This window comes from Chinchilla lanigera, unplaced genomic scaffold (genome assembly GCF_000276665.1).
Source record: "Chinchilla lanigera isolate Chin_1 unplaced genomic scaffold, ChiLan1.0 scaffold00005, whole genome shotgun sequence".
NCBI lineage: Eukaryota > Metazoa > Chordata > Mammalia > Rodentia > Chinchillidae > Chinchilla > Chinchilla lanigera.
The window spans coordinates 19,236,951-19,261,060 of record NW_004955406.1 but is presented as its reverse complement, the minus strand read 5'-3'; the positions used below and the strand labels follow the sequence as shown (position 1 = coordinate 19,261,060).

General features: G+C 34.8%; 1 protein-coding gene across 5 annotated transcripts in view; it reads right to left on the bottom strand.

Moving 5' to 3' along the window:
- Cep350 (centrosomal protein 350kDa) overlaps positions 1–24,110 on the bottom strand; it is a 150,475-nt gene that overhangs the window by 68,407 nt on the left and 57,958 nt on the right. For 3 of the 5 annotated variants that reach the window (XM_013521299.1, XM_013521303.1, XM_013521300.1), the window contains 11 exons: positions 23,610–23,796; positions 19,113–19,330; positions 18,466–18,629; positions 15,536–15,646; positions 14,999–15,139; positions 13,671–13,807; positions 12,527–12,649; positions 10,715–10,884; positions 3,699–3,895; positions 2,687–2,871; positions 2,041–2,128 (listed from right to left, as the gene is read on the bottom strand). In XM_013521299.1, the coding sequence (XP_013376753.1) occupies positions 2,041–2,128; positions 2,687–2,871; positions 3,699–3,895; positions 10,715–10,884; positions 12,527–12,649; positions 13,671–13,807; positions 14,999–15,139; positions 15,536–15,646; positions 18,466–18,629; positions 19,113–19,330; positions 23,610–23,796 (1,721 nt within the window). The remainder of the gene's footprint in view (positions 1–2,040; positions 2,129–2,686; positions 2,872–3,698; positions 3,896–10,714; positions 10,885–12,526; positions 12,650–13,670; positions 13,808–14,998; positions 15,140–15,535; positions 15,647–18,465; positions 18,630–19,112; positions 19,331–23,609; positions 23,797–24,110) is intronic. The other 2 variants (XM_013521305.1, XM_013521308.1) reach the window with 2 other exon arrangements.

Genomic DNA, 24,110 nt, shown 5'->3' with positions numbered 1-24,110 from the left:
AACTCTGTATTGTCTGTATTGTGCTTGTGATATGTTGTAAAATGTTGTATGTCTGTTAATGTTTCCCTCCTTTTATCTTTAAAATTAAAAAAAAAATTACTATTACAAATAATCCTACAATGAAGAGTCTTATACTTTTGGGAGTTCTTTTGAGCAACATGATCAAATTCTCTGGAGCAGATACTCTTAAAATGTGACCTGCAGTGTTCCCTTTCAGGGAACTCTAAGGGTCAAATTCATGTATCATACTCAGACATTACTTGGTCATTTCCATTCTCATTCTCTCAAAAGTATACAACAGCTTTGAATGAATTTTAAGAAAATAACTATATTTTCTAAAACAAAAGAAATTTGTGAAAAACAATATTTAGATTTTGCAAACTTCTTTACTGTCTGGCTTGATTTTTCTTCAGATCATGCATTGGTCAACTGTGAAATATTTGTTATACAGATTTTCCAAAATACTAACACATTTCATTATACAATATTAAAAACTACACTAAATACCACCATTAACTTGAAAAGAAAAATTATAGAGTAGTGGTGGCAGATAACATTTTTCAAAGTTCTGACTTTTGCTTGAAAGCTTGAATTTTATCCCTGACAACAAACATCATCAGTTGTTTTCTTTGAAGTAATAGGCACACTGTTTACATTTGAGAAACTAGCTGTCAAATAACCAAATGTTAGTAAGTGCCTGTGAATCATTCTTTCAAGTAACCATGATAGTCCATGAAAAAAATGGCTAGTTCAGCCTGCAATTCAGTTGCAAAAATACTTTTCCTTGAATTAATTACTCTATTCCGATATCCAGCAAATGTGCTTAATTTTAGGCTTCCCATTGCTGTCATAGAACATAGGAAAAGACATGCATTCAAAGGTCAAGTAATAAACGAAAGAATTTTTACTATCTAGTCAGGACATTATGAAGCAAAGTTTGCTTTTTGAACCTAGTGAAGAATATGATGATTATCAATACATTTTGGTACCCCCAATTTCAGCTAAGCCACTAGTAGTTTTACTCAGCATTGTTTTTCTGTCATTTAACATAAATGTTGACACAGGCAAATGTGTCATAGGCTCACCACCACTGGCATAGGCAATCTGACTCCAGTGTCTGAATTGTTTTTTTTTATTTCAAAGAGAATAAAAATAATTTTAAAAAACAGAAACGACACAGAATTTTGAAAAAACAAGATTATGAATTCAACAATGGTAGTTATATTGCATATTGTTCTCTTCAAAGTAGCTGTTCAGATTAACAGATATAAGCATGCAAAATTGGTCGAAAAATTAAGCATTAACTATTCCTTTCAATAAGCCAATAGAAATTAGTAGTATTATCTTAGGTGTCTTGCGTATCTCCCTTCCTTCCTTCCTTTCTTTCTCTTTCTCTCTTTCTCTCTCTCTGAGTCCAAACTCTTTTAGTAGTCCATACTACTATTACCATACATACTATTGCCTCTCCAGAATTCAAAAACAAGGTTTTTCTAAATCCACTATGCAAAAATATTTGTCAATACCTAATTAGTATGTCATGAAAATCGAGAGAAACAATGAAGGCTGGGCGTGGTGGTGCACACCTGTAATCCCACCACTTGGGACGCTGGGGCAGGAGGATCACTGTGAGCTCAAGACCAGCTTGGGCTACAAAGTGAGCTCAAGGCCAGCCTGAACTGCACAGCAAGACCCTGTCTCAAAAAAAGACCAAAAGAGAAACTATGACTGAAAAGTTAATCCTAATACTCTTTTATTCAGACCTTGATTTTTAAAATATATATTTCAAAAGACTATGTACTACACAAAGGCAGAAAACTTGATTATATACTAAGTGTGCAGTGACACAATTCTAATATAAGAGAAATATGGTAGGCTATCAAGGAACCCCTATAATTATAGCCCCACAGGCATACGGTGTAAGCATCATCTGAATCTCATTTAAAGCCATAATAAGAAAAAGAGCTTAGACAAACTAATAGCTTCCACACACTAAACTGCCTTAAGATAAGCTGTCTTATAAGGGTGTCTTCCCTAACATACCTTTTCTTGCTGCAATCTTAGAAGCAAACCACGTTGTTTCTTCCGCAGTGGAGGCATTTTATCATCCTCTCCTTTGTCTCGTAAATGTCTGCAAATATTTTTCATTGAGACAAAGATGATTAGATTTATAATTTTAAGAATTCTTAAGTATTGAACAGTATAAAATAATTTAACATTTTCATGTCAAAAATAGTTGCTATGTGCAGCAATTTCTTTCCCAAGCAAGTATTTTACTAAGTATATATAATATATGCAAGCCCTAGACTACATCCTTTAAAGACTGAAAGACTTGAGAGAGATAACTGAAAAAGAATTAAGTTTAAAACAGCAACAAAAGATGAGTCACGAGGGATAAAAAAGAAATGAAATGAAAATGTCATGTAGGTAGGAAGAAGGTGTTGAAAGTAACACAAATCAAAGATTACTGCCATATTCCTGGCTTGAGTAACTGGGACGATCAAATCAAATTTAATGAGAAACTGGGATGATCAAATCAAATTTAATTAGCATACACAAAACAAAGCCCAGGGTTCAATCCCCAGCACCATCAGGACAAAAAAGGAGGAAACAAAATTACTTTAAAACACAAGCGTTTCCTTTTATGAAAGAAACCACAGTGAAAACGACACTCACTGAAAGAACTTACTTTTTTTGATGCTCTAGCCAGGCTAATTCAGCTTTAGTTTTTTCCTTCAAGGCCTTTTCACGTAGACGTAAAAGTGAAGATTGGTGAGCTGCTCTCATTTCCTCTTCTTTCATATACTGTCGAACCATCTCCATTGTAAATTTAGAAAAGCTGTCTTGTTCTCCTGAGAATGGCATGCTCAGTTCCTAAAGTTTATTTCAAGTATGTCATTTTTGGTACTTAACTTCATTAAAAAGAGATATGCATCCACAGAAAAAATTATGAAGCCAAGGGAGGTACCACCCACTACAATAAGCTTTGTAATCCCAGCTACCTGGCAGGCTGAGGCAAGAGGATCATTTGAGAGCAAAGTTTAAGACTAACCTGAGCAACACAGTAAGATCCCATCTCAAAAATAAATAAAAAAACAAAATATCAGGACTGCCAATGTAAGAGGAACATTCAAAGGGCACATGAGAGGGATTAACGTTTATCTGTTAATTTATTCAACCATCACTGCAAGTCATGTACTCTCCCAGGGATACAAATTTGGGTAAGAATTTGTTCCTGTTATCCAAAAGGCACACAATTTGGAAAGAGTGAATATAAATTTTTAAATGGAATCAAATATTAAAAGAGTGAAACAAATTAAAAGCTACAGAGATAACATTGGTTCAGATCTTGAAAGGCCTTATTTCATTTTAAGGAATAATTTTAAATTCTACTTTGTAAGGAAATTGAGGCCAGATTTTTTTTTTTTTTTAAAAGATAAAAGGAGGGAAACATTAACAGACATACAACATTTTACAACATATCACAAGCACAATACAGACAACACAGAGTTACAAACAAAGTGGTAGGGAATTAACAATGGTGGTTGTATTACATATTGATATCTTCAAAGTTGAGGCCAGATTTTATAGGGAAAAATATAAAACTGATGAACTTAGGAAAATAATTCTGGTAGCTGGCAACATAAATGTATCGTCATATCTTTGACAGTAAATCTCTTTTGAGGCAAACTGAAACACACCTTGGTAGAAGACAGTGTAGTCTTGTCTGGGGAAGCTTCTTCATCAGAGTCATCATGATGGCCTCTTTTCTTTTCCATGTTAAATCTACGATGACTCTCAGAAGGTAGTAAAGATCGAAATGATTTTTCTTCTATTTCATCTTCTGTCATGGATTCATCAAATTTCAGGGAATATTCTGTTGCAATAGAAGTTGAATCTAACAGAATAGGAAGGAAATACATTTTATCATTATACGATTTTATCGTTTATGTTCTCAGTAGCTGTTTTATTAGCAACCCTTTTGCCTCTTTATGGGTCAATCAAACAAAAATTTATAGAACTGATCACTAGCAATTAATAGGGATGGAACAATGTCTTGGTTACTATTCTCTCATTGCTGAAACAAAACACCAGATGCCCAAAATTAAGGAAGGGAAAGTCTATTTAGCTCACAGTTTGTGGAGGTTTCAGCCCATATTTGGCTGGCTCCAGGGCAGGGTGGCATGGCAGAGGGGAAACAGTTCATGGCAGAATAAGACAGGAAAAACAACAAGAGCAAAAAAGGAGGAGCAGAGCAAGCCTCCTTCCCTCCCTTATATTGTACGTAGGCTACCCCCACCCAGGGTGGGTGTAGCATTCACACCCATAATTCCAGCACTGGACCATGAATCAATCAAAAACTCTAGAAGCCCATCAGATGAGGCTTTGGGGGACATCCAGATACAAACCATAACAAACAATAAACTAAATTCATTTACTGAAAAAAATCTCTACCATACCTAGAAATGCTAGGATAAGAAATATGGTAAAAGATTAATGTACTTCTTATTTAAAGGTCTTATATATCAAGGAAAAAACCACTAGGACAGCTATAGAAAAATGACGAAGTGTTTCACAAAGAAAATGTAAATAGTCAAAGGGAAAAAAAGTTAAAACAGAACAAAGAAATGATTAAAACATCTTGTTAAAAACTCATTAAATCCATACTTAATTAGAAACAAGACAGCTCTTTTAGGTTGGTACATGTGCCTCTGACATACCCCAACCTTTTGTTTACTGACTGCCTCCTCACTCTGGTACCACTAGAGGCTTCAGGCTCAATCTGTATTTTCCCTGCAGCCTTAGAATGAGCCATTTCTTCAAAGAGCTCTGGTGTCTTTTATTGGAGAGTGATATTTAGAAACCATAATCTGGGAACTGGTTGTCTTTGTTACTACTAGGGTATTAGTGCTTCTGCATTTGCTCAGTGGACAGGGCTTAGTGATATATGCATGTACACTCACTCACCTGTATATGCATAAGCATGCGCCACACATGCACACACAAAATTATTTTTGTATCCATCTATCCAACAAGCTAAACTTGAGTTCATACTGATGTCTGATTCAAGTTCAGTACCAGAGTTTATTTCCTCTCTAACATTGAGACACTTGGTTCCTACTTTTCAGTGTCCATTTACTTATTTGTTTAACCCCAATATGTAGGTAAAGAAAATTAACCTGCAGACTCATGACAAACAAATTTATCAACTAAAGTACAAGTTTTTTTTTAATATATAGCTTATAATTTCTAGTTAAAACACCACTTTCCAAATTATTTAGGTCAGTTTTTTGCCCTGTTAATCTAGGCTATTGACTTGACGGGACTGAAAGATGCCCAGAAAACTGGCAAGGCACATCTCTTAATGTGACTGTGACAGCATTTCCAGAATGGGTCAGAAAGTCAGCAAACTGAGGTGGTGAGAACCCACCAGAATGTTGGCAGCACCATCCAAAGGCTGGGGGCTCAAATATACCAAAAGGCAATGGAAGCTTGGAAGTGAACACAAGCTCAAAAGCAGGTGCATTTTTTTGCTGATGCATTGGTCATGGACATCAGACTCCAGATTCTTCAGCTTTTGAATGCAGACTCACACAAGCTACTCTCCAGGCATTATGGGACTACACAGCTTCTAATTGTGTAAGCCAATCTAGTAAATCTCTTACAGTTACATTCATACACTGTACCATAGTCTCTATTCCTCTAGAGAACTCTGACTAATATGACACCCCTCCCCCTCATGTGGTTATTCCATACATTTGTAATACAATTAGGTTTACTGGTCACAGGCTGCATTCCCTCCTGGGAACCCCCAACATCTGGACTACTGTGTATGTTTGTGCACCTTTAGTTCACATACATTAATTTTTTCTCTTTGTAGCTGGGTGTGGTGATGTACACCTGTAATTGCAGCTACATAGGAGGCTGAGTCAGGATCACCAGTTGAGGCCAGTCTGGACAACTTAGTGAGACTCTTATCTCAAAAAAGACTGAGAATCAGGATGTAGTGTGATGTAGCTAGCTCACACTAGCTAGCACAGTTTACCACATAGTGGTAAACTGTTTGCCTACCATGTGGAAGGCCTTGGGCCCAATCCCCAGGACTGCCTCCCACCAAGATCTCTTTGTGATACACAACTTCAGCATTTGGAGAAATACATATGTAGCATCATATCGAACATGCAAATACCATATGTAACCGTTTGTCCACCCAAGAAGTTCCCCTGTATATCTCCTTTGTAGTCAACTACTACATTTTATAGAGAATATGGGTATCATTAATCTGTTTTCCACCCTTACAATTTCATCTTTTCCAAACTATGATATAAAAGAAATCATACAACATATAGCCTTATGGGGCTTGTGTTTTCACTTAGTAAATCATTTAAAATTTATCCACACTGTTGCATGAATCAATAATTTGTTGGCTTTTAATATCTGAATTGTAGTATTCACTGCACCTATTTGTTTATCTTGGTTATTAGCAACTATGAATAATATTGCTATTAACATTAAGGTATAGACTTTTGAGGATGTAAGTGTTTAAATAACTAGTGACGGCTGGGGACTATATTACAAATCTCAAAAGACACTTTGAAACTCTCGCACAGTAGTCACACCATTTTGTATTCTTACCAGCAGTGAATGAAAGTTTCTATTACCCCACATCATGCCACCAACTTATTACAGTACTTTAAAAAAAATTTCTAGCCGTCTAACAGGCATATTGTGATTTTATTTGCCATCTGTATATTTTCTTCAATGAAGTATCTGTTCAGACCTTTCACACACTTTAAAACAGACCTGTTGATTTTCTTATTGTTGAATTTTAAGGGTTCTTTATAGATTCTGGATACAAGTCCTTAATCATTTTTGTGACTTGTACATGTTTTTCTCCCAGTTTGTGGCTTATCTATTCATTTTTTAAATACCGTTCTCACAGAGCAGAAGTCTTTTAACTTTGACAGAGTATAAATCATCCCTTTTTTTCTATTATGGACCATACCTTAAGACATTATGTCTAAAAAGTCATTAACCAAGTGAAGGTCACCTAGATTTTCTTCTATGTTTTCCTCTACATGCGAATTTCTAATGGCTCAATTTCTGTTTCATTTTTCCCCTGTGAAGTCTAGCTGCTTTGGCCTCTCTGAACTCTAATTCTATTTTTTCAACTCAGGGAGACCAGTGGATATTATGCTCTGTGGTCTGGAAACCCTCCAGGCCAGTGAGAGTGAACTTCTAGAGCTTTCAACGATATAAACAGTCCACTGTGGCATGTATGCCACAGGTTTACCACCAGTGCTCTAGGCAGGAAGTTGAGGTACTCATAGGCACTCGCTTCATTTGCTTCCAGTCTCTTGTAAGACAGCATCATTCACTAACTGATATACAATGCCCTGAAAATGCTATTTCTAATATTTTCCCTAATATTTTAGCTGTTTTAGGAAGAAAAGTAGATCTAATTCTTGTTCCTCCACCATGACTAGAAGTAGCAGTCCAAGTATTTTATTAATTTAATATTGCATTAATCAGTTAACTAAGTGAAAATGTTGCAGTTCATGATACTTCAAAACTGTCACTTTACAATTATTTGTCTTACAGAAGAAACTAAATAAATAATTCCCCTATTGTTTTTGTATACTCTTTATTTCTATAATATGGAATTGGTCCTTCTCAGGTCTGATCCTAAATTAACCTCATAAATGTTTAACCTAGTGGTACACAGAATATTTTTTGGCGGCACTGAGATTAAACCACTACATCCCAAACCTCTTTTTTATTTTAAGACAGGATCTCACTAAATTGCTCAGGCTAGTCATAAATTTAAAATCTTCCCAGGGTGCTGGGATTACAGACATGTGCCACCATGTGGGCTCACAAAGTAGCTTTGATTGTGTATATTTATAAAATTCTGAGCATGCCCCCAACATTTATAAAGTACTTTTAGTCTGCTTGGGTTGCCATAGCAGGAGACCACAGAATGGGGAGCTTAATCAACAGATGTATTCTCTCACAGTTCCATACAGGTGCCCCCATAGGTATCAGTGCAGTTGATCTTGAAAGGCCCCTTTTCCTTCCTGACAGATGCCATCTGGCTGTGTCCCTCACGTGGCCTTTTCTCTGTGAATATACTCCTGGAGCCTCTTCTCCTAAAGACACTAGCACTACTGAATTAGAAGTTTACCCTAATGACTTCATTTAACCTTAATTAACTCCTTAAACCCTACCCCCAAATAGTCGTAAGAATGAGGTTCAACATAGGAATTTTACAGGGAGACATAATTCAGTCTATAAAATTTCATTCCCTACCAGTCCCTCAAATTCATGTCCTTCACATGTGAAAAATATATTCACTTCATTCTAATAGTCCCAAAAGTCTTTATCATAGCATCAACTCCAAATCCAAAATCACATTTAATACTATCTAAATTAGTATGATGGTTAATCGTTGACTATTGATTGGCTTGAGATACACTTGGAAGATTAGTAAAGCATGCTTCTGAGTGTGTTTGGATGGGCCCCATGACCTTGGGGGACTGTATCTATTCACTGGTCCTTCCTCTCATTCTTTCTCATCCTGCCTGCCATGATATGAGCAACTTTCCTTCTGCATGCAGTTCTCAAATGTCCTTCTGCCACGTTTCTGCTTTTGAGCTAGCCAACCACAGACTGAAATTTCTAAAATGGTCAACATAAACTTTTTCTCCTTTATGTTATGTATGTCAGATATTTTGTCCCAGCAGTGAAAAATTAATACAATTAGATATAGGTGAAATTCAAGGTAAGATTCCATCAGAGACAAAAATTTCTATCTAGCTATAAATGTATAAAACCAGAGAAATAAAGCCAGTGCTTCCAAAATACAATGATGGGACAGGCAAATAATAAATATATCTATCCAAATGAAAGAAAATGGATAAGAAAGAGGTGTGGGCTCCAAGCAGGTCCAAAACCTGGCAAGAAAAATACCATTAGACCTTAAGACTAGAGAATGACCTTCTTTGGCTTATTGCTCTGCCCTCGGGACCCATCATGATGGCAGCTTCATCTTTCTGGGCCTAACTGGCAAGGTAGCCTTGCCTTGTACACACACTGGAGCAGCAGACCCCCACACTCTCAGTCCCAGGTGCAGACTGGCCCCTAAAAACAAGGAGATGGATGTTCACAGCTACAGCCAAGTCTCAATGGCTTTCTCATACCAGTGCAACCTCTAGTTGATTAAGCTCCAACCAAAGGGGAAAAGTGATAAGTAAGGAGGTTTCTAGAGCATGTCTTCTACAAAGCAGACTATTTGCAAATCAGCTAGTGGTAAAACACAGAAGCAGCAACTGGCTATCAAAATCACTTATAAAAGTATACCCTCTACTTCAGGAGTGAGCAACCTCTTCATTACCAGCCTGGTAATGTGACACTCCATGAATTGAGATGTTATTAGAAGTCCCCTGAATTTTTGATTCACAAATTCTTCTTCCAGCATCTGGTGGAAAAAAATTGCTCAAGACTTCCAAACAGATCTGCACTTTCAAAGCATGGTTTCTGGTGCTCTGTAGGAGGCAAATGAGGCCTATCTGGTTGGACTTTTTGAAAACACTAATATTCTTTCCATAACAAACATCTAACCATTACAGCAAAAGACATCCAACTAGCACATGGTATACACAGAGAATGTGCTTAAGAAGCTACTACAACAGGAAACATTTCACTCAAAACACACACACAGGGGCCAGGGATATAGCTCAGTGGCACAAGCGCCTACCAGGCAAGCGCAAGGTGCTGAGTTTGATTTCCAGTACAACACACACACACACACACACACACACACACACATTCTTCCTGTTACTGCTAGTTCTGAATATTAGATATTTTTCACCATAAATATATGATTACATGTAGAAAAACAGGACTAAAATCAGGTATTGGCATGTTTCCAGTTTCATCTGCTATGAATTTTTAATATAGAAGTTGGGATGTGAAGCACTAATTCAAGTCAGAGTGCTTTATTGAAAAAGTTTCAGCAGTTCAACTTTATAACAATTCTAAATAAATGTGTTAAATTTTTCTGGACAATGTTATCATTTGGATTTTCAAAAAGCAAGTAAATTTCTTGCGGATAAAGAAAGAAAAAAAAGAGAGATTGCTCTACCCTCTGGAACTGCGTAGACAGCCTTGCCATTTGGGCCTGTGGTGACAGTGGCAGCCTTCCTGGAAGTGGTTCTTGAAGGATAAGCACATTTGCAACCATCTACTGTATAGAATCCCAGAAGTCTAAATATCCTCGCTTTATTCCATACTGTCTTCTTTGGTCTAAACCTGCAGCATCTCTGTTGGTAAAACCCCATCTCTATTCCTAGCTTCTGCTGAGGTGGCTGATAAAATCCATGGGTAATCTCTTTGTGGAGAGACTGTCTAGCCATACCCTTAGTATTCTCTCCAGAGCATGCTTTCTCATTTTTTACAAATATGGAGAGGCTGAGAATTGTGTAGGTCTTCAAGTTCAGATTATTTTATTGCTTAATAATTCCTTTACTGTAAGCGGCAAGGAGAAACTTGGCTATCCTCTTACTACTGTGCTTAGAAATCTTAGTTAAAAACTTCTATTTTCCACAAAATACTAGAACACAGTTCAAACAAGTTATTTGCCACTTTCTAACAAAGATCACCTTTCCCTGTAGTTTATATAATAAATGATAATACATACGTTTGCAAGGAAAGTTACCTTTCTCATCAGGAAGAGATGGAATGTTATCACTTTGTAAAGAATCATCTGCAGCAGTTTGAACCTGTTCATCAACTGAATTCTCCATCTTTTCATCATGAAGTTCCTTCTCATTTTCCTTACAAGACAAAGCTGAAGGACTTTCTTTACGGCTATTACTACTACTACTTCTGTTTATGGATATTATGGAAATAAACAAAAAAAAAAGCAATTAAATAAGGATCACAACTTCAAAGTAAATTTATTTGACTAAAGGACTATGTTTTATAGTCAAGATATAAAGAAAAATGCCATATAAAATATAAAAAGGTAAGTAGAAATAAGTGCAGAACAAACTTTTCAAAGAGATGAATATGAGAGGGAGGGAAGGTTTCATTTTGCAATCATTTTAATAGGCAGCCATTATTGCTGGGATACTCAATTTTTTCCTTTCATTTCTGGGAAACTAAAGGAAACTTTTGTAAAGTTTCCTTTCCAAAAGAAACGGGGTATCCGTTCACCATTTCCATTTCCTTTCATTAACATCATGCTTTATCATAATCTAATTACATCCCAATAGCTATACTGGAACTGTTCTCTACCTAACTCTCTACCTAACTGTAAATTCTACCCCAAGCTCCTGATTGCCAAATCCAATCAATAATTTTTTTTCTCTGCAATATTACATAGTACTGACCTCTACTTTCTTTAAAAGCTCTACTCGCTAAAGAAAATGTGGTAAAATGTTAATAGCGTGATCTGGATGACAGAGATTTGAGGACTTTGTATTTTTCTTGGAAGTTTTCTGAAAACCTGATATTATGTTAGAAGTTAAGTAAGAGGTCTCTGTTCTTATAGTCCATGATTTTACTCGCTTCTCTTTCCAACTTGATAGTAAGTTTTCCTGTATCTTTTACCAGCTTACTACTGTTACTAGATTGAATCTTAAATCTGTATCATTAGCTTTGCCTTTCCCAACATGAAACTTCAAGTATCCAAATGCCTAAAGAACTTTTAATTTTGTCTATTCTTTAGTAAACAAACTAAACATAAAGTATTCTCCTTCTTCCTCCTGTTTTCCTTCATCCTCTTTGGTTTATTTATTCATTAAAAATATTTAAAAATTTTAAAGGATATTAGAAGCTTATCTTGATTCAGGTTTTGAGATCCTCTGCACATGTTATTTTATTTCTGTGAAATGTCTTTCCTTCTCTGTCTGCTTAATGAACTACTAATTTCAAGACGCAGTTCAAGGGTCATTCCTCCTCATTCTCAAGGAAGATCTGGTTACTTCTGTTTCTATTTTTACATACAGCTTTTTGTGTACATTTATATAATAGTATTAATCAGTATATAATCTAATAGCCTGGTTTAATAAATCTTTCTGAAGGGATAAATTTTCTAATAAAGTTATAAAGTAAAAGATACAAGGCAGTAAACAGCAAGAGCTTTGCAGTCAAAGGGACATGGAGTAGAGACTGTCTTTGTAGCCAAATAAGTAAAGGTTCAATTCACTGATATGTCAGTATGTATGTGATCTTGGTGATTTTCTTAACATTTCCCCATGTACCTCAGTTCCCTAATTTATTAAGACAATATTATCTGCCTTGGAAGGTTTCTATAAAGATTAAATGTAAGGAAAATACCTTATGCAGCGCTTGTACAACTAGCTTCTCAATTAATAGTAGCTGTATTATTGTATTGTGAACTATTTTGTTAATTAGCCAATTAAAAGAGCAGATATTGTTCCATTTTTAGAAATAAGATTTAAAAAGTCAAGGAAAAGCAATGTTTAAGTCATTTTCAGAGTTTACCAAATTATACTTTCTTTACCTTCGATCGTGATTCTTGTATCTTGATAACTCAGAATAATTATTATATGAAGGGGAATACTTCTGATGTTTTGAATCAAGGGTCCCTTCTTTACTGTGAAAGTGTGAAACTGATTGGCTTATCCTACAAAGAAAACAGAAACTGATTAAACATTTAGTTTCCGGTAAAGGAAAAAGTTTAAAGATTGTTTAACAGTAATATGAGATAAAATCTTGAATGCATAGAAATTATAAAATAATTGTTACAAAGTATTTAAGAAAAAAGGCATTCAATAATTGAAAAGGACATAACAATACATAAAGAATACATTGTGCTTAAAAGGATATCAACACATTATCATTCCTAATATCAATGAATGTAAACCAAGACTTAAAAACTGTATGAATTAGAGAGAGTGAAAATATGATTTTAAAACCCACATACACAAGTATGACCATGTCACCTAGGTCTACCAAAAACTCTTTAATTTTGTTCTTGGAATAAACCCCGAATCCCCAAATCTGCAGGGTCCCACCTAATCCATCATCTCATACCATTCTCTTTGCTCTATGCCCCCAGTTCTAGTGATCTTCTTTTTTAAGTATGTCATGTTCCTTCCTCCACCAAAGCTTTTTTTCTTGTTTTTTACTGAGACAGATTGCTGCTGTGCTGCCCAGGCTGTACTCAAATTTTAGATGCTTCTTTCCTCAGCCTCCTACAATGCTGAGTTTACTGGCATGCACCACCATCACTTACCCCTTTGGGGGTTTTGGTCTGCCTATTCTTTCCCTTCTTTATATCACTGACTCCTCATTCACATATCTCACCATCAATTTTACTTCCTCAGAAATACTTTCTCTGACTCCTTTGTATCTCCAGAATATTCAAAGTCTAGTGTTACACATCTGAGATGTGTTCCTTTCCTTCATAACATTTAACTCAGTTTTCAAGTGTTCGTTCACTTAACTGATTATTTCTCCAATGTTTACCTTCCACACTAGGCTATAAGCACATATTTGCATTCCAAGTACCCACAAGAGTGCCTAGAACAGTGGTAGCAAACCTACGGTGTGTATACCACAGCGGGCTATTTGTATCACTGTTTGCCATCACTGGTCTAGAACATAACAGACATTCATGATATACTTCTTGAATAAATATTAACCTATTTGTTTCAGCTCGGGTCCTCAGTTGTTTCATGAAATCTGGAAGGTGTTGCCGTTGGTGGTTACACAGTGTTGCTTGGGGAGTTCCTGGGCCAGTGATAGCATCTGAGATATTTGTTCGAGTCAACTCTGCCATCTAAGTATGAATACACAACAAAGATAAAAGTAGATATAAAACATCATGTCACAGAAGAACTGAGAGGGAGCACAGTGTCTTGGGAAGATCACTAAACTGGAAGCGAGCAAATTTTGCCACTAACAGATGAAATATTCTGGGTAACCCACCTAGCTTGAGTCCTGAGAAACTCATCGTATAAAAATAGAGTTGGACTATATGATTTCTAAGGTTTTACCTAGCTATAACAAACTATAAATTAGGCAGAAAACCCACAAGCCATATAATAAGCAGTAGTTAACCAAAATTAAGCCTTCCTTGAAGAATCAACTCAATTATTATTTACCTTCTAAGGCTTTCATTTCAATGTGAAGTACATTTGCCCTACTCTTAACACTACTGCAACTGCCATGTCTATTATTCATTTAATAGTTATTCAATTACTGTTGTGAGCTATTCCTTCTGCTGATGACTTAAAAGTGTTTTTGAAATATTTTGTTAATGTTGCCTACTACATTAAAATCTTCTCAAGAAAGAAGACTCAATTGTGTATTTATTTATTTGTACAATCCCACAGTATCCAACACTTAGCAGATTCATGTATTCTTAATATGCACTTAACAAACAGTCCTTAACTTGTTTAAAAATTATTGCTAAAATCAAATGAAACTATATCAATAGATTATAATATCCTTTATACAAAATACAGTAAACCACAGTATTTCTGGCTTTAACCTTGGTGCAGTTTTTTAAAAAGACACTGACTAACATCATTCTGTACACAAATGAAACATCATCATACAAAGCAGACAGTAGTTTCCACAGGCTAAGGCTGGGGACTGAAGAGGCACAAAGGAATTTTTTAGAATGACAAAAATATTCTATTCTTGACTATAGTGGTATTTACAGGGACATACATATTATATATGCATTTAAAATGTATACACTGTATTGTTTATACATTACACATCATTAAAGTTATTACTTTTCTAAAAAGATTATGAGAGGACAGAAATTAGAGTTCATCTTCTTTCTGCTGACTGTTCATACACGTAACATCTAATTAACGGTGCTGCTTATTTCAAAAGGGCCCTACTGAAAGTCATTAATTCAAATTATCCTTTTGCTAGATAATAGAAACCATTACTGATAAGACCAAGTTACTCAAATTGACCAAGAAACTAAAACAAAGGGGGTCTTCTTGGCTCTCACCTCACAGATCTGGTGAGCTGCATCTGTGGTAAGGCAAGCAGTCTCTGTTTGCTGAGCTGTTATTTTACAAGTTGCTTCCTGAATAACTTCAGTTACTTCTCTCTGTGATTTAACTACCTGCTGTAATGATTCTGTATGGACCTATAAATGAAAGGAGACAATAAAACGAATTTAGGGTTCTGCCTCCCTCCACCCAAATTAGTTTTAATTTATAAATTTGTTTCATGGATGAACTGCCTTATTTAAAAAACAGTTGAATACAACTTGGATTTCACAGCTTAAATTGCAACTCCAGAGTTAATGTGTCTGTGGATTAGTAACTATCAGCTACCACTTCTTTAAATTGGAAGTCAGACTTTACTACCTATTTCACAAGGTTGCTACAAGAATCAAGTGAAATAATGAAATTATTCCATATAAAGTACTAAAATATAAAAATCGGTATCTTTTTTACTAATATATAATTAAAAATGCCACAATGATTTTCAGATACAAATGCAGGTCTGGAGGACCAGTACCTGCTGCAAACTATGTTACCTGAGCTGCTTTGTTCCGGGTTTCTTCTAATTGTCTCTGACACTCTAGAGCCTCTTGTTCAGCCTTCAGTTTCAAAAGAGCTAAATCTCTTTCATGACGTTGCTGCTGTGCCTTCAAAAATTTTTTTAAAATGGTCAAATATTAATTCTAAAACACTAAACTACTTTTAGCACAGTGACTATAATAAACATGATGCTATGTTTCCTTTTTTTTTTTTGAGTCAGGGTATCATTAAATTGCCTAGGCTGGCCTTAAAACTCATTATCCTTCTGCCTCAAGCCTCCTCATTCACTGGGATTACAGATAAAATGCCACCCCACCCACCTAGCTCACAAAGCTATGTTTCTAACATAAATGACTTAGAGCAACCAACTATAGTCTAAAAGAAAGACAGTAAGCAGTGCAGTCATGGGCCATTTATTATTTACCAAAAATATTTAATGACCTTATACTTTATGTCAAATACTGTAGAAATACAAAAAATTCCCAAGGCTTGTAGGACTAACAATGATACCAATAAGCTAATTGTAAAGTAATAACTTTAACATTTAACTCCTTAAAAGAGATAAAAATATGTCCTATATATAAAAATAAAGATTATGCCTCATGTTGCAGTTCTGATTGTTTTATTTGAACTCTAAAGCAGGAGGGTCATTTAAAATGCTGCCCTCCAAAAGGTCTCCTTTTCATGATGACCTTTTCTTGCTATTATTCCATGCAATGTTAACTGTTAAATGAAAATATAAAACAACTAGAATAGCCAAAATCTTCTTGAAAAAGAATGAAGTTGGAGAAATTACACCCCGATTTAAACATTCACCCTGAAGCCATAATAATAAATATAATATTATTTACAATATCATTAGGGACAGACAGAGAGATCAACTGGAAAGAACAAAGTTTAGAAACAGACCCACACGTAAGTACCGACCTACACATAACATACCTACACATAACTTGTGATGAACACATTAGCACAATTTAAGTCTTTTTAAGAAAATGATAGTGGAACAACTCAATATCCATATATAAGAAAAATGATCTTTTACTCCTTACTCATATCAAACCCCCAAATTAACTTGAGAAAGGTAACACAAATACAAAGGTAACACAAATACACAAATATAAAAACTTTGGGAAAAACATGAGAACATTTCTGTTAACATCTTAGAAAAGGCAAAGATTTCCTAGAAAAAAAAAGGCATTACTACAAAGACAAAAAGTTAAAAACAGGATTTTATCCAAATTAAAAACACCTGCTTTCTTACTAGACATAGTTTAAAAAATAAAGAGGTAGGCCAAGAACTGGGTTACAGTGTTTGAAATGTGAAATGGTTTTGTTTCTAGAATATATAAAGAATTCCTACAACTCTGTAAGACAATCCAAGTGGGCAAAAAATCTGAACAGATATTCACAAAAGAAAATGTAAGAATGGTTAATAAGTACACAAAAGGTCGACCCATCTCATAAAATACAAATTACAACCACCTTGAGACCCACTAGAATGACTATTAAAAAAAGATTGCTAATACTAAACCACAGTAAGAATAAAAATAACTGGAACTCTCATATATTGCCATAGTAAACTGTTACAATCACTTTGGAAAACAGTACAGCAATTTCTTATAAAGTTTCATGTATTTATACTTTATCTAAGCAATCAATTGTAATCCTACATATACAAGACAAATGAAAACATATGTTGTATACATAGTTATTAAAAAAAACTTTGTAATAGAAATGTTTATATTAGCCAAAAACTGGAAATAACCCAAATGTACATCAACAGAAGAACACATATTTGTGACACTGATCAATAAACTATTACCAGGGGAAAAAAATAAAAAATCTAATAGAAGGACAAGGACAAGTCTTAAATTTATGTTAAATAATATAGGCTAAATAAAACAGTTCAAAGTATACTTCGTTCATCTGAAGTTCTAGGACAGGGAGAAATACACTGTAGTGCTAGAAATCGTAACAGAAATCTCCTTGGGGCTTAAATGAAAATGCGCATTGGTCAACTTTCTATAGCAAAAGAAGTGTCCTATATTTTGATTAGGTGGTTGTTACATACATATACTAGTCAAAACTCATCAAAACTGCATACTTAAAATATGCATATCTTGCTGGGTTTGGTAGCATGCACCTGTAATCTCAGTACTCAGGGAGTTATGAAAGTTTGAGCCCAACCCAGGCAACTCAATGACTTAGCGAGATCCTGTATCAAAATAAAAATTAAAAATCAAAGGCTGAAATGTAGTTCAGGGTAAACGCCCCAGGTTCAACTTCTAGTACTAAAAAGAACCCAAAAGACAAAAAACAGAAACACTACCCTCCATATCTTATTGTATGTAAATAATACCTCAGATTTTTAAAAAATTATACCAATAGCACTCCACTGAGGAACATTACGCTTTCCCAGCAGATTTTTGTTTGTTAAGGAAAGGTCCATATTATCCTGACTTTATCAAATGTGGATTTAAAAAATTTTTTTTGCTTGGTACAAATAAAGCATTAAAACAATTCAGCCATCTCTGATTGTAAATGAAAAGAGAAAATATTAAGAATGACTAATTTTCACACTATCAGTAGAACAAAGCATAAGGACAAGGGATGTACCTCAGGGTAGAGTGCTTGCCTAGCATATGTAAAACCCTGGGTTTCCCAGCACAGGGGAAAAACAAAGGATAAAACACAGAAAACAAAGTTCTTGAGAAAGAATGATTATGTTATTTTTCTGCTGCCAAAAACTGTATCTTTAATTTTCTTTTTAGTACCTTATATGATAATTTTACACAGCGTCTTGAATATATGATTTTTTTTTAAATTTGGCAATTTAAAAGTTTGTTTTAAAACTCATCAAGACTATTTTAAATAGCAAAGAGAAAGACACCAGAAAGATAAAAAATAAAAAGTCCACAAATACCTTTATGATCTGAGCCAGAGACACACTCTCCTGCTGAGCAAGTGAAATGCCTCTAACTCTTTCTACATCTGACAGTTGGCGCACTGACTCCTCAATGGCATTCAGATAACTTAATTCTACTGCCATACGATGTTGGAGGCCAGCAGGAGAAAATCGCTTAGAACCTGGTGTGCATAATAATAGTCAAATGGAAAAGTTTACATGAAATTACACCTCAGATTTCTAAAATTTATTTCTATGAGTCAAAAACAAGTCTGCTTTCTTTTGTTGAAAAGATAGTGACTTACTAATATATTTTAATAGTTACTTCTATGTGTGTGTTGCATGCACATGTGTATACAAACATATATACACCTATAATCATCTAGGTGTGTGTGTGTGCGTATATATATACACACACACACGCACACACACACATATATATGGGATACACTTTTCAGGTGTATATTAACACAGGAAAAGACATCCATTATCAAATATGCCATGATTTTTAGTATTTAACTTCCTGTACAGTGTTTATTTACTACTTGAATAATGATATTCAATTGAAATAACATCTCTATGGCTCAACTGAAAGAAAAGGTGTTTTCAGGGGCAAAACGTGTAACAACTTATTTTAAAAACTGTAACAGCATGGATCTACTTGCCTGGTGTTGAAGCCATCTCTGTTGTTCTGCTGGCAGTCAGGTTCACATCAGTGAACGCTGCATTAGGGTTAAATCCTGTTGTAGATGGAGGTGTTATTACAGAAGACTTAGATCTTTCTAATGAAGTTCCTGGAAGGTCAAACTGTATCAATTTCTGGGAACTTGGAGATAGAGGAGAAGTTGGAGTTTTCTGAGATCTTCCCTTGTCTGATGAGGCACTAGAATTTTTGTTTCATAAAATCATTAGCAAAATGATTTACTTTCAGCTAAACAATTTGTAATACAAATTACTTTCTTTACCTACATTAGCCTTTAAAAGCATGACTTAGACGATCATTATGTTGAACAAATGACTATGAATACTCCTCTAACTGACAGATTTACAGCACTGAACAAGCTAAGTACAAAGTCTACCCTAAATAAAATGCAAAGTGGGAGATGTCTTTTGATTAAATTGGCACTGAACTCTTCTACAAAGCAGATAGACCATCATTCAATCATTCACTGAAGTTTGAAGCAAAGTCTCCTAGAATAGACATTATATAGCAATAAAAATATAAATGTATGCACAATATTTTATCTTGTAAGTTTTTAAAATATGTCCTTGAAAGAGAGTAAAGCATCATTTCATACTAAAAATTAAATAAATTATTTGACATCCTTTCTTTTGTTAACTGAAAAAAAAATCACAGAAATCAGATGAAATAATTTTCATACTATTCATCTTTAAATAATGTATGTTCGAGGGGTGTGGTGGCACACACCTGTAATCCCAGCACCTGGGAGGCTGAGGCAGGAGGATTGCTGCAGATTTGAGGCCAGCCTGGGCTACACAGTAAGTTCAAGGCCAGCCTGAACTATATAGTGAGAGCTTATCTCCAACAACAAAAAAAGCAGTCTTGAGAGGTACTGACTTGTTTAACAAGACCTTTAACTTCCTGTTGATGGTTTAGGGAAGTATTACCCACTTGAAAGTGAGGGATGTGTTCTAAGCCTCCAGTGGAAGCCTGAAACCTTGGATAGTATGAAATCCAACCTGAATAAACTACATTTCCTCACATATACAAATTTAATGTCTCTTCCATCTTAAAAGCATTTATTGTACTCTGTGGCTGCAACTTTTGCAGTCTGAGGTATAACAGCAAAACTACCTGAGTTTCTTCTTCCTGCCTCACAATTTCATGGATAAAACACTCACTTTTATTTTAGATCTTAGCAATTTCAGCATATAATTTTTCCTTTTTCTTATTAAATCAAGCTCTTTTACCTTTTCACTTAAAAGAAGCACATTCAAACTTCTCTTTGGCATATCTGAATCAGCAGTTCTTAGGCCATTACTAAATAAAACAATGATAGTCAATCTGACAACCACAATGGTTACTGACTGACTAATGGGCAAAGGAGATATACACTGTCAATACACACTGGGCAAAAAAGGATGATCCATACGGAAGAGGGGAGCTGGGTGGCCTGATACATTACATCAGAATGGCATATAAATTGAAACTTATGAATCTTTTATTTCTGGAATTTTCCATTTAATATTTCTGAACTATAATTGACAATGGATAGCTGAAACCATCCAAAACAAAACTGAAAATAAAGAGAACTACTGTATTTCTAACAGTCAATTTCATTTATGGAATCTAAAATTTAAATTCCAACATGACTATACAATAGAGTATTACTCAGCTATAAAAAAAAGATAAACTTGAGGCTTTTATAGGTAAACAGATGCAACTAGAGACCACACTCCTAAGTGAAATAAATCACACCCACATGTGTAAACATAGTATTGTCTCCCTAGTTGTAAGAACCTGAAGGAGTAAATAAAACCCAAAACATCATATAGATACTATAAAAGGGAAAGAAACTGCTCAAAGGAAGGGATAATTGGGATGAGGGAAAGGAGAAAAAGAAAGGAGATATATATATATATATATGGATAGCTGGGATATATATATATGGATAGCTGGGGTAACTACTGCTGATATCTGGTGGTTTATTGAAAGGAACAGTGAATGCCTAATTTTTTTTTATTTGACCAATTTTGCATGCATATATCTGGTAATCTGAGCAACTGATTTGAAGACAACAATATGCAATACAACAACCATTGGTGAATTTCTACTATCTTGTCTAGTGAAACTCTGTATCTTTCTAATGTTCTTTCTAATTATTATTTTTTTATTCTCTTTAATGGTTTGATCAATCTTGCATTCTTACATCCGGTAATCTGAGCAACTTCACTGAAGATAACAATATGTGATATAACAACCACTGTTAATTCCTACATTTTGTTTTGAAACCTTGTATCATTTTTAAAGTTTTTGCTTTGTTTTGTTTTTGTCTGTGATGTTGGTATTTTGCTATTGCTCTTTTCTGTTTTTTCTTATTCTCTTTAAAATAAAAATAAATTCCCACATGACATCAAACAAAAAAACTACTCTGCATCTCACCTTATGGTTTTATAAAATGAATTTATATTTGCTTTTCACAGAAGATTCCCTTAGACTAGTATTTCCAAAAGTGTATTTTCAATGATTTTATTAGGTTTTCCAAAAAATAAAAAAAAAGGGGAAAGCAGTTAGGGACAAAGAGTGCCTACAGCCAAATAAGTTATTTTTAAAAAGCCAAAAAACTCACGAGTTAAGAATTTTTAAAACTTTGTTCCTCTTTATTAAAGTTTCAAGTTATTTCATCTACTGTGACTTTTCATGAGTAGGAAAGGGGCCATAGATTATGAGGCATTATCAAATGATATTTTAGGGGCTGGGGATTTTGCTCAGCAGCACAGCACCTACTTGGCAAGTGCAAGGTCGTGAGTTTGATTCCCAGTACCGGAAAAAAAAAAAACCAAATGATATTTGATAAATGTTAAAATTCAGAAAATAAATATCAAAATGACAAAATTTATCATATTTATTTTGCCATGGGTTCTGTATTTTAGGAATGTTTAACTTTGTAGATTTTGCCAAACTAAATCATCACAGTATGTATCTCTTAAGAAAAGGTACAGTTTTCTGAATCATAAAATCATTGACAAATTAAATTTTAAATACAGCAATAACAGTATTAATGATGTAATATGAAAGCATTACAAATGGTTACTTATATGTGGCACTGTATTAGAAAAAGCATATAGTTACTTAAAAAAAATCAATCTGTGTCTTCTCAGAATTTTCATTTCCAGAAAGGACAAAGACTAGTGCACAGAATGAAAAGTAATGTGAATGAATTCATAGGAACTATACAGGAAGCAATAACTGAAGGTTCTGTGGGACAGGTAGGCATATACTATATAGCATTACATAGAGGAAAAACACAGGTATGCAAGCTCTATTAGGAGTGAGATTTCAAAATCACCTTGAGTAAACTGAGAGAGAAAAGTATAAAAGAAATAATTTCAACAATGACACCAAAAGGATGTTAAAAAATGGTATTAAAAGGGTGGAAGAAGCCAGGCGTGGTGATGCACGCCTGTAATCCCAGCACTCGGGAGGCTGAGGCAGGAGGATCGTTGTGAGTTCGAGACCAGCCTCAGCTCAAGTGAGCTCAAGCCCAGCCTGAACTGCAGTGTGAGACCCTGTCTCAAAAACACAAACAACAAAAAAAACAAAATAAAAAAAAAGGTAGAAGAATACAGCTAGAATTCAGAAAGCTAATTTTATAGACAAAAAAAAAATGAGATATTCTGTGATAGTCCAGTAAGAACACATAAAATAAAATTAGACTCTCATAGTTGACCGATAGGTTAATCAACCTCTCAAAACACTCAAAGAAAGGCAGATGCTCTGTGAAAAGATTGAGTCAAGAACAATATGGTAATGGCTTTCAAGTTAGAGAGGTGGATTGTGCTTGAGGTGGAGAATTCCTGAAAAGAAGTTATAAAAGTTTAGATAAAAGTTGGCCATATTCTAAAATACAAAGTGTAGAGGTACAAAGACTATTCAGAAAGTACAAAATTTTATAGTAGCTCAGATGTGCACAACTAACTGCCAAGTAATTTACCAAGAGGAGTCTTTGAACAATATGGTAACTTTAACTATACATGAATTACAGTATCTGAAAACCAGTGACATTACAACTTCAGTTATTTATGACTTATAGTATAAAAAAGTATAAATAAAAAGCAAAATAAAAGATAGGTAATAGGAAGTTGGGAGAGATCTTTCTCAGAGAGGAAGGGGATCAAAAGATGAAGAGAACAGGGAAAAAGGGGAGGAATGGGGGATGAAAAAAGGAATTGAGATGTGTTATGTACATGTACCAACTCTACACAAAGAATGTAAACATTATGTACTACAAACAAGTACAAAAAAAAAAAAGAAAAGAAGATTAAGAGATGGATGAAGGGGACAGAGAGGTAAAGGAAAGGGAATGAAAAAAGGAATTAAGATGTACTAAGTACTTGTACCAACCCCCCACAAGGAATGTAAACATTAAGTATTACAAACACACACTAATAAAAATTAACTGCATAAATCATTACTTTACCTCATAGAATGTCCAGAAAGTTCTTCCGAAGTGCCATCAGTGTCGAGAGTCTGTTCATAATCTTGAACAGAGAGTTTACTACTGGTCCCAGATTTCCTTCCTTGATGGGAACCACGTTCTGAGCCAGACTGTACTTTTTCCTCATCAACAAGTGAGCTTTGAACATTTCCAGTGATTGAATCCAACCCTGTAGAGTAAATTTCTTATAAAGCTCATTTCTAATATTAGAGCTACTAATAAAGACTTAAAAAAACTTAAAAGTCAACCCTGAGTCAGGCCTGCTGTAATTACACGTGTAATTCCAGCACCTGGGAGTCTAAGGCAGGAGAAGGATCACCTCGAGTTTGGGGCCAGTGTGGGCTACATAGTGAATTCAAGCCCAGTTGGAACTATGCAGCATGACTGCTCAAGAAACCAAAAAAAAAAAAAAAAAAGTAAGAAACAAATTCTGATTTCTGATACATGCTACACCAGAAATGAACCTTGAACACATTATGCTAA